The 10,287-nt window shown below is 37.6% G+C and overlaps 1 protein-coding gene across 1 annotated transcript; it reads left to right on the forward strand.

Moving 5' to 3' along the window:
* The first annotated feature begins 238 nt into the window (after positions 1 to 238).
* Positions 239 to 742, forward strand: LOC145577913 (uncharacterized). The gene is made up of 2 exons (XM_081635333.1): positions 239 to 355; positions 452 to 742. Exons 1-2 carry the CDS (start codon positions 239 to 241, stop codon positions 740 to 742), a joined length of 408 nt encoding a protein of 135 aa, XP_081491459.1.
* Positions 743 to 10,287: the final 9,545 nt, after the last annotated feature.

Here is a 10,287-nt window from a genome sequence, read left to right on the forward strand (position 1 = left end):
AGGGGAGAGGATAAATGACGGAGAAATCCAAGAATTGGTGAATGTAATTCGAATAATTTGGTCCAATGAATTAATCCACATACTTTTTATCTTAGTATTAAAAACACATTGTGGAGTAAAGGAAAAAATGGTGCTATTACTTCACACAACTTATTGTGGAAAAAAGTGGTAGAAAATAGGGAAAATACCACAAACTTAGCATGGGATAAAGGCCGGCTTAAAAAACAAATTGGATGGAATGAGGACTAAATGGATACTTTGGAAGCAATTGAAATCGAAGGAAACCGGCTTAGGGTGGGATCATGAGAAAGGAACGGTTGCCGCGATTGATGAGTGGTGGACATTAAAAGTAAAGGTTTGTTTTTTTTAATGTTATCATAAGAGTGTTGTTTAATGATTAACAAGATGGGGGGAAGGTAAGAAAAATTTTAACTCATTCTTTTTTCGATAGGAAAATGCAAAATTTAAAATCTTTCGTGATGAAGGAACTGAACTTGAGCTTGAATACAAGATGGATCAAGTTTTTGGGGGATGTGCCCAAGGAGCCAAAAAGTTTACTCCAGTGGCCGATCCTCCTATAATGGATGATGAAGCATATGTTCCTTCTCCACCCATTAGTCCTCGTCACGCTCATTCTACTTATGTTAATGATTATGATGAAGTAGGTTCTAATTTGAGAAATGAATGGGATGCGATGTGGAGGGAACAACGCCCTTCATTCCCTAACCCTGTATTGACGTAGGGAAAAGTAGGTTGTTTCTACCCTTTTCTAGAGCCAAACAAAATTTATAAACACTCGACCAACCTAATACGAGTATATGGTAAGTCAAGGGTCGAACCCAAAGGAATGAGTAGGTGCAAGCTATAGCCTAGGTCAAGTTACTTCGAAGATTGCAGAGAGATAGGGTTGGTAACTAAGGTATCGAGAAAGCTAGATAAATCGAAAAATTCAATATACTAAACACTAGGGATGTAGGTTCCACATGCAAGTTCAATGATTATGCTAATTGAAGGATCACTCAATCAATTCAAACATTGCAAAGGACAAACAATAGTTGCAATCAATGGAATTCAAGAGCTATCTCCTATAAGCCAAGCTAGGGTTCACTATGAATGGCTAACTAGGAAAATCACAATCAAATTCAATCAATTAAAGCAATTCTCAAATCAAGGGTTTTATGTCATTGAAATTTGCAATGCAATCTAGATTAATCTTATAGGTTGATCACTCCTAGTCTAATTAATCACATGCACAACTATGTCAACCAATTTAATTGCAACAATTCAATCAATCAAGGATCATCAACTAACAAAAATCATCAATCAAGCATGCTTCCCCTTCTCCCTAGCAACTAATCTACTCACTAATCATGGTGAAATTTAAAAATAAAACAAATTCAATCACAATCATATTCATTTCAAGTTTAATCAAGAAGGAATTCAATCACTCAACAAATTCTAAAGCAAAGAATGAAATTTAAATCAAAACATTCAAGAATTAAAGGAAATTGCAATAAAAGTAAATTCAAAGGTAAGAATTCTCACAAACTTTCATTGGTGAGAAGAAGAAATCCAAGATCAAGTTGAAATCAAAGATCAAATTCAAGTACAATTAAGTAATCTTAAGCTTCTCTCTCTACTTTCTCTCTCTACTAAATCTGCAAAATAAGTGTCTAGTACCAATTAAGTCGTCCCCCCTAAAAAGGAAAAGTCTAAGGGTATAAATAGAAGAAACGAGTGAAGGGGGGCGGGGCGCCAGGTGCATGCGCACCACCAGGCCGCGAGCGCGCACAGGTGGGTCTGCGCGTACGCACCCCGTGTGCCGCGCACGCGCACCCCTGCTTGGTGCTCGTGGCCTTGCCTCCTTCGCTTGCTCGATCAATCTCCGCGCTCCCGAGCATCCCTATCATTGGTGCACTCGAGGCGATGCTCGTGAGAAGGGCAGCTCCTTTATCTTCTGAGCACTTGAACGCCTCAAACCAAAGCATTGCTTCCAAGACCCTCGAGCTTGCGGAGCTAGCTTGAATTGCATATTTGGAATCCCGAACTTAGCTCCATCAACTTTCTTGAATGCGCTCGAGCTTTCTCCTTGGTGATCAAACCTCGGGAAACTCAACACTCCTACAAAACAAGTCAAGGAAACAAAGAAGCGAGAGAAATAGTCGAGAAATGAGCAAAATGACAAGAAAACCATTAAAAAAATGCATTTCTCTAAACTTATACATAAATACGCAAAGCAAGCATTGTTATGTAAAAAAGCGGAAAAAAGGACTAAAAACGAGAGTAAAACTATAAAGAAAACCTAGCCTAAGAGTGCCATAAATGACACTCATCATGTATCCACCCCTAATGAGATCAATGATAAAGGAAAAGGTAAAAGTAAAAAGGTAATGGAGAGTGGTTCCTTGCAAAGTAACAAGAGTGCAAGGCCTCAGTGCCGCCCTTAGTGATAAAATTGATGGAGTGATGGAAATAATTGCTGAGAGGAATAGTTCCACAAAAGAGTTTTAAACTGTTATGGTGAATATGATGAATTCTATGAATGTTGCTACAACAAAATATAGTGTTACTGATGCTATAGTTAAGTTGTGTTTCATGGATGATTTTGATTCTAGCTCACATGAATTTTATTACTATGCTTGTACACTCATTGAAGATCCACAAAGAAGGACAATCTTTTTAGAATTTCTGGATGATAAGAAAAGAGTTGAATACATTCAGTTTATGTATACACAAAATGTGGGACACAAGTGATATGTGCTACTGACTTTACTAACTACTTTGCGTATGGTAACTTAGGCATTAGATTAAGAATGTTACCATATGCACTTTTGTAATCTTATGCTAGTTTTTGTTTGTTAGAACTTGTTTTAAAATGGCTCTTTAAGAACATAATTTATATATATCTCATTTTGTTAGTGTAAAACAAAAAGAAATAGGAAATGTTATACGCATCCCCAACCCTTATATATATGTTTTAGAAAAAATTATATGGGTGTTAATGGGATTACTTTTGCTACTTTTGTTGGATGATTGAAATTCATCCTTGTTTTGTACATTTAAATCTTATATATATATCATATTAATATTAATTATGTTATATAATTGATTTTGATATTAAACTTATTTGTTTGTAGGTATGGATTATAATATGTAACTTAAGATGCTCTTGTTATGCAAAGAGGACTTATACGAGGAGGATATTTTTTGGGATTTGATTGCTTACAACGCATGTTACATTACAAAGTATTATTTGAACCATATATATAAGGAACCTTGTATGACCTCGTATTTAACCAGCCAAATATGGATGATTAAGTTACTTAATGGTCATGAAACGTGTTGTTTTAATGCTCTTAGAATATACCCTCCTTTATTTGTGGAATTATGCACATATTTATAAAGAAGGTATGGTTTAAAACCATCGCATAGAATGTCAATTATAGAAAAAGTGGGCATATTTATGCATGTCCTTGCTCATGGTGCCCCAAATAGATTAACTCAAGAACGTTTTCAACATTACGGCGAAACAGTGAGTCGAGTATTCAAAAAAGATTTTATGCAACGGATGGAATGTCAAGGGATATACTAGTACCTAGAGATCCTAGTTTTAAGGAGGTGCCACGACCATTAGCAAATGATGTTAAATACATGCCATATTTCAAGGTAATACAGTTTTCCTTTTGTTAAAAGAAAAAAAATGAAAATATCAAGTTTCGTGAAATAATATAATAATACCGTTTTATTTTAGGATTTTATTGGAGCTATAGATGGTACACATACATCAATAATTGTTCCGAAAGAAGACCAACTTCGTTACAGAGGAAGGAAAGGTATACCAACTACGAACATTTTAGCTGTATATGACTTTGATTTGTTGTTACGGGATGGGAAAGCTCCTCTCATGAGTCATGAATATTTCTTGATACAATTGGTGATCCAAGACTCAAGTTTCCAAAACCCCTAGAAGGTATTATACATTTTTATTCCTAATGCTCCAAATTTTTTTAATGAATGTTAAAGCTAATATTTTTTTATTAACTTTCTTTTTGGTAAATATTATGTTATTGACAAAGGCTATTCGGAAAGAAAGGGGTATCTGGCTCCTTACCCTAAGACGAGGTACCATCAATCTGAATTTCGAGGTGCAAGTCCAAGGGGAACCAAAGAAGTTTTTAATTGATGTGCTCATTTGTGTAGCATAGCCTACATTCGGCCAAAAGTGGGAATCATTAACACCAAGCAGCCATAGAAATTGTATAAGTAAGGAATTACAAGTCTTGTACCTCAGCAAGGAGGGCTAAGATGGCATCCAGATTAAGGGAGCCGACTCCTCGGATCGATGCCCTTTCCTGAGGGGCAATTTCCCTCAGCATCATCTTTTCCAGTTGCTAGATATTCGGCCTTTGGGTGGTATCTGCACATTCAACACTTCGTAAGCAGTTGACGTAAATCCGATCGAAAGATCGAGTGTCTTCTGAAGTGCTTGACAAATGTTGATTAAACTTTACCCTACAAGGATAGGGTAAAGGATTAAAAGCGGTTGTACCTGGAGCATCCGCCTCCTCCTCAGGGAGCCTGCTCCCCCTTGATGCTGAGCCGCCAGTAGCGCCGAGTGGCTTGCCACTCTTTGACACCCCTTGGGTGTTCGGCTTCTTCAAGGCCTCGAAGCCTGAAGGTGATTTTCCAGGTGAGGGAGGGAGCTGTCTCCAGCCTTGGTCCTCCAAGGCTTATAGGCAATGTGTTTCCTATCCTTGCTAGGAGTATTCACATCACCTGCCACTTGCTTTCTGAGTTTCAGGTCCGGCTAAGAAGAGGTAGAGGGTTTAGATGAGTCGCTCTGCACAAATCAAATAAGTTAAAAAGCAGGCGGAAATTAAACTTCTCTATAAAATCAAGTTCAAGTTTAGCTTACCTTGGGCATTTTGCCCGCCTCGGGCTCATCGTTCTTCCGTTTGCCTAGAGACGAACGGTAGTATGCGGTTGAGTGGGCAGCCAGCTTCTTTGAGGCCGAAAGCTTTTCCATTGCTCTATCTGTACAAAAAAGTCAAGTGGTTAAAAATGAATAGATGAAGATTGTATAGACAAAATACTAAAAAACATTCGGCCAGCTACCTCTCGGCCTCTCAGTATTAAGACCGTAAGCGGCCAAGTAATTCCCATCAGAAAGCCATTCATGGAGGGGAATGTAACTTTGGGGGGTCACCTCCTTTTCCCCCGTCTTTTCATTCGACCAAACGGTCACCCTGAAGAGACCCTTATCCAGGATCTGCTCCTTAGCCCTCATTAGGGCAGGCGGTAGTACATCACCTCCAGAAAGCAAAGGAGGGTTTCGGTTCCACCAGATGTATTTTTTATTCCTCATTTGGTCGTGGGAGGTGACAATGTAAAACTTCCTCCTTCGGTCCTTCCATTTGGACTCTTTCCCGACATCCATCATGTAACCTTTGTGGCTTGTCAGGGTGAAGCATCAAGTTCCGCTTGATTTTGGGGTCCGGCTGAGGTAGTGCATTTGGGCAGAGGCCTCAAAGCTAGGCTCTACCTCGAGCATCTCGCAGGCGACAACAAAGCCCAAGATGTTGACCCTAAAGTTTAGTGCAAGTTTCCAAATACCCAGTTGGTATCCATCCAGAATCCTCTCCACAACCGGGTGGAGAAGGAAACGAAGACCAGCTTGAATGGCCGCCTCATAGTAGCCCAAGCATTCGTCCTGATTGTTGGACCCTTCTGGCCAAACTACATTATCTTCAGCATCTGGGACGCTGAGAAGGATGCCATGGCCCATGACATGTTTAGAGAGAAATTCCCCTATTTTATCTTTCATGGTGTTTCGCTTGTCTTCAGGAACATGCTGGTGGTAGGCGGCATATTCCATTCGACGAGTGGCCAAAGGCTTAGCCTAACCTTCGCCCCTGTCAACTAATAGAGATTCCCTCGTTGTTTCCATCCGGGAGCGCACTTCCTCAAAATCCATGGAAGCTTTATCAAAGATAGACGGCTCAGACTCGCCGTCAGAACTGTCGGACTCTGAGTTAAAGGGGGGCACAATTAGAGGGGCCGGGGGCATCTTCCCTCAACTCTCTTTCAAGGGGGCTAGAAACATTCTCTTCCAACTCCTCCCCTAACGCTTCCGAAATTGAAGAACTAGGGGTACTTGGAGTACCAGGCGGATAGTTAGAAATCTCGCTTACAAGCGCCCTAAAGGAGTCATCCGAATTCTGAAGCCTAACAGTCCTCTTTGTTCTGGCCAAAATGTCATGCACAAACATAAAGACGGTCGAATTCTAGGAAGATCTCAAAGGGGAATCCAAGAAGGAGCAGTCGGCACTCCTAGTTCTAGATTCAGCCGTCCCCGGTGACTGGTTGATCGCTAACCTAGGCTGTGTCGTGCGCGTTTGGGAAACCATTTTCAAAGGAAAAATAAAACAAAAAGAAAAAAAGAGAAGAAAATAGGCGGTTACCTTATAGATGAAGATACGGAAGACACTTGAAAGTGCTCGGTCGTCTGTAGAAACAAGGGGAGAGGGTGCAGGCGGTCAACAGATTCTTCTTAGAAAAAGACAATTTCTCTTGAAGTCAAAGATTCTATCTCTCAAGATTCTTTCGTAAACGTGTAAAATGAGGAGGGGGGTTAACCTCTATTTATAGAGGGGTGAAAATTTTAGGGTAAAAACCCTAATTTTTACTCCGAATAAACGGTAAAATCATGTACCAATGCATGCGTGACACTTGTCACAGGCGCCATGTGGCATGCCATGTCACCCTTGTGAGGGGAAAATGTTTTGGGTATTTTTACCTTACCACGTGGACCTCTCAAAGCGTGACACGTGTCACCCTAAGAAGGTCTCCAAATGGACTAACCAGGGTACGACACGTGGCAGGTAGATACCCCATAAGGAATTAGCGGCCTTCAAGGCCCAATTCCTGAGGCTGCTGTAAAACGGCGCAGCCCATGTCCCTAGGTCACCAAACCCTAGGACAAGGGTACAAACTTCTAGGACCCGATAAATAGGGAGATTCCCTCATTATTAGGAGAACGTTCATTTATTACAATAAGCCTGAATTCTCTTACATCAGAGAAAACACCTGATCTCGGAATTCGAGAAGATCTCACTTTCACCTTTTCCGCACCTTTTTACATTATCCGTACACGTTCTAACTTGATCGTCGGAGGCAGAACTCCAACCACCCGGGGTCTCAATTGTTTTGCAGGTACAGACAGAAGGAATCCAGACTTAGTGACGTAACTTTCTCGAGGGACCGGAAAAACCCCAAAACAGAACAGATGAGTAGTGCAAAAAATGGAGCAAGTATTTATAATCGGAGAGAGTAATAATCTATATACATGATGAATGTAATTTCATAAATAATATAATCTTTTAGACGTAGTGTGATGAACACACAAACACTTGCAAAAATATTTCCACTATTGATGATCTATAAAGTTGACAGTAATTGTATGGCATTGGTTTTTCACGCGTGTACCATGGAGCTACATACGACTAAATCAATTTTACCTATATTGGACTAGAAACAAATCAAATAAGATAGTACACAATGAATACACTTTCTCTTGATAATATAAGTCCATAAATATAGTCATAATAGAGTGTGACCCGTGTGTAAAAAGCAACTGCAATTAAAGTTGTAGATGAGAGACCGAAAAAGTAAATTAAAATTTTATTATCATACAATGTTTTACTTTTTATTTTAAGAATAAATTAAAAGCATGTTTGCAACTTCATTGTTCATTTACTTGCCAACTTAATTAATATTAAGTCAAATTCATTTTTTTTTAGGAATTCCATGACCCAAGTATCACAAGCAAAACAAACAAAATGAAATGCTTCAAATCCAGCTTCTTTACAAAAGAACTGGTACTCATGCTTGGTCCTTTCCCTGCCACCTGGAATGGTTAACAACATCGCGTCGAAAATAAAGCATATTTTGTTTGTATTTTTTAAACAAAAATTTTTATTTATGTGATAAAATTTATTATTTTATTCATTGTATGTACTATATCATTTAATATAATATTTTTAGTTTAAAATAAATTGTGAACTTCCTTTGTGATTGGTGCCTTGTGTTTGCTTCTTCTCCAAGGGATGGGTTTGTGGTCCTCACCTAACCCTTCTAGAAATTGGAAAAGTGTTGTTTGCTTATTTGTATTCGCTATTTATTTATTTTAGAATTAAATTAATTAGCTAGGGTTATGATTTTTTATGGTGATCCGACCTCTATAAATACCCTTTAGTTTTTGGAGATTTGTAAGAGAATTGGACTCTAAGGATCTCCATTTAAGAGTGAAAAATTGAATCTGCTGTCGTGTTGTTATTTGGTCAAAGCTACCAAATCTCAACAAAGTTTGGATTCTTGCTCGTGTAGTGGTGGTTTTCAAGAGTCGTGCTTGTTGTTCATGAGAAGCACGCTTTAAAGGTATAACCACTAAACCTGATTATGTGTTTATTTTTTTTACATGTTTAGTCATATTAATTATTCTGAGGTGGGTTTTTGTTTCCGCACGATGTTTAGAACACCATAAAAACCCAAAACGAGGTGCTAGATGATGAATTAGATTTAGCTTTGTCTTATACATTAATTGATGCAACCCAAGCGATTAATCAAGGTGAACAGAAGATCCAAGCTATACAACATCTAGTTATTTAATTATTTTGCATATGAAAGTAACCGCACCGAAAATTGGGATAAGTGTACGTATCTCCAAACTTGATCATCTCATGATATGGTTATTAAGCTTAATTGGTGGCAAAATCAGGAGAGGTGGAAACAATGGTTTTCAAGAAAATGTTTTGTTCCTTTGATTTGGATGAATTCTTGGTTCGAGAAAACTTGAGACAAGTTTTTTTTTTTTCAAGAGGGGGAAAATGATGCGGATCAAGCATCTAGAATTTAAGAGTCTAGATTTTTTTACTTAAGGTTTTTTTTTTCGTATCGTATGATTTACTTAGGAAAATTTATTGTTTTATAAGATATTATTAGAGTTTGTTAGGATTTAATTTTATCTTTTAGGTTTGTTTATCCTATTAGGCATAGGAATGCATGCATATATATATATATATATATATATATAGAATTGAGATCACGTGAGATTCTAGTTGAATAATAGGAACTAGGAACTCATCCAGATCGTTCATTGAGCTTCATCTGACGGCCTATAGTTCACCCGCTTGTATTTCCGTAATTTTAGTCAATGAATGAGCTTTGTTCTAATTTTTTCGCTTCTTTTTTTTTTTTTTTTTTTTTTTTTTATTTCTCTTCGTCTTAGTTTCTCTCTCTTCTCTCGAAAGCTCTCAACGGCGATTGATAGTTTGATTTCGTTGATCGATTTTTTGGATTTCGCTGTATGATATCTTCAATTTAGTTCCAGTTCTTCGAGTTTGCTGCTCGATTTCTGTTAATCGATCATTCTGGAGAGGTTTTGCTTTGTTTTAAATTTCTATATAATTAGGTTTTGCTTTGTTTTTGTTCGACTTTCTTTTTCGATTACTATTCGATTGTTGTTGTTTACTCAATTTGATTATAATTGTATTTTATTTTGTCATTGTTTTCGTTTCTTATTCTGTTGTGTTGCTTTTTAATCGATTTTAGTTTTAGTTTTTTTTATTATCTGATGCATTTTTTTACTTTTTTTGAATGTTCACCTAAATCTGGTTAAGGAGGAATGAGGTGTTAAACGAGTGGGATTTTGTTTTCATGAGTTGTTACTTTTGAGTTGATTGTAATGATTGAGTTTTGTACATTGTTTTGTGGTGTTGATGTTTCATAATTTTGTTATACTTTGTTGCAATTAAAGGGGATTGAGGTGTATGTAATGAATTCGCATGGAGGAGTTCTCAATCCGGGAAGTGGTTGAGTGCTGCTGCCTTGCCAAGGATGGTGCTGCTATTAAAGTTTAAACAGTGGGGTAATTAATGAAAGCCTAATACCACTAGCAACTGTTGATGTTCGCACTTGATTAACAACTAGCTAATAGCTATTGTTGATTTTCTTAGAGCATTTATAGGTTTTTTTGTTAAATTAAAGTACCATTGAGATCATAGTGTAAGTCTAATAGATTGTTAGAGATAAACATAATTCCTTCCTTTCTAAGGAATGATTAAGAATTAACATTACGTTTGAGTAATTTTTGCTTATTTTTGACATACTTTGATTAACTTTTGATATAATATAATATAATTTTGAGTTTCAGTAACTTTCTTCACTATAAAGATGACCCCATTTGTGCTTCGTCTGAAGCATTCATATTGCAAAATTATGTAGGGATAG

Source organism: Chenopodium album, chromosome 14 (genome assembly GCF_948465745.1).
Source record: "Chenopodium album chromosome 14, dcCheAlbu1.1, whole genome shotgun sequence".
In the NCBI taxonomy this organism is placed as follows: Eukaryota; Viridiplantae; Streptophyta; class Magnoliopsida; order Caryophyllales; family Amaranthaceae; genus Chenopodium; species Chenopodium album.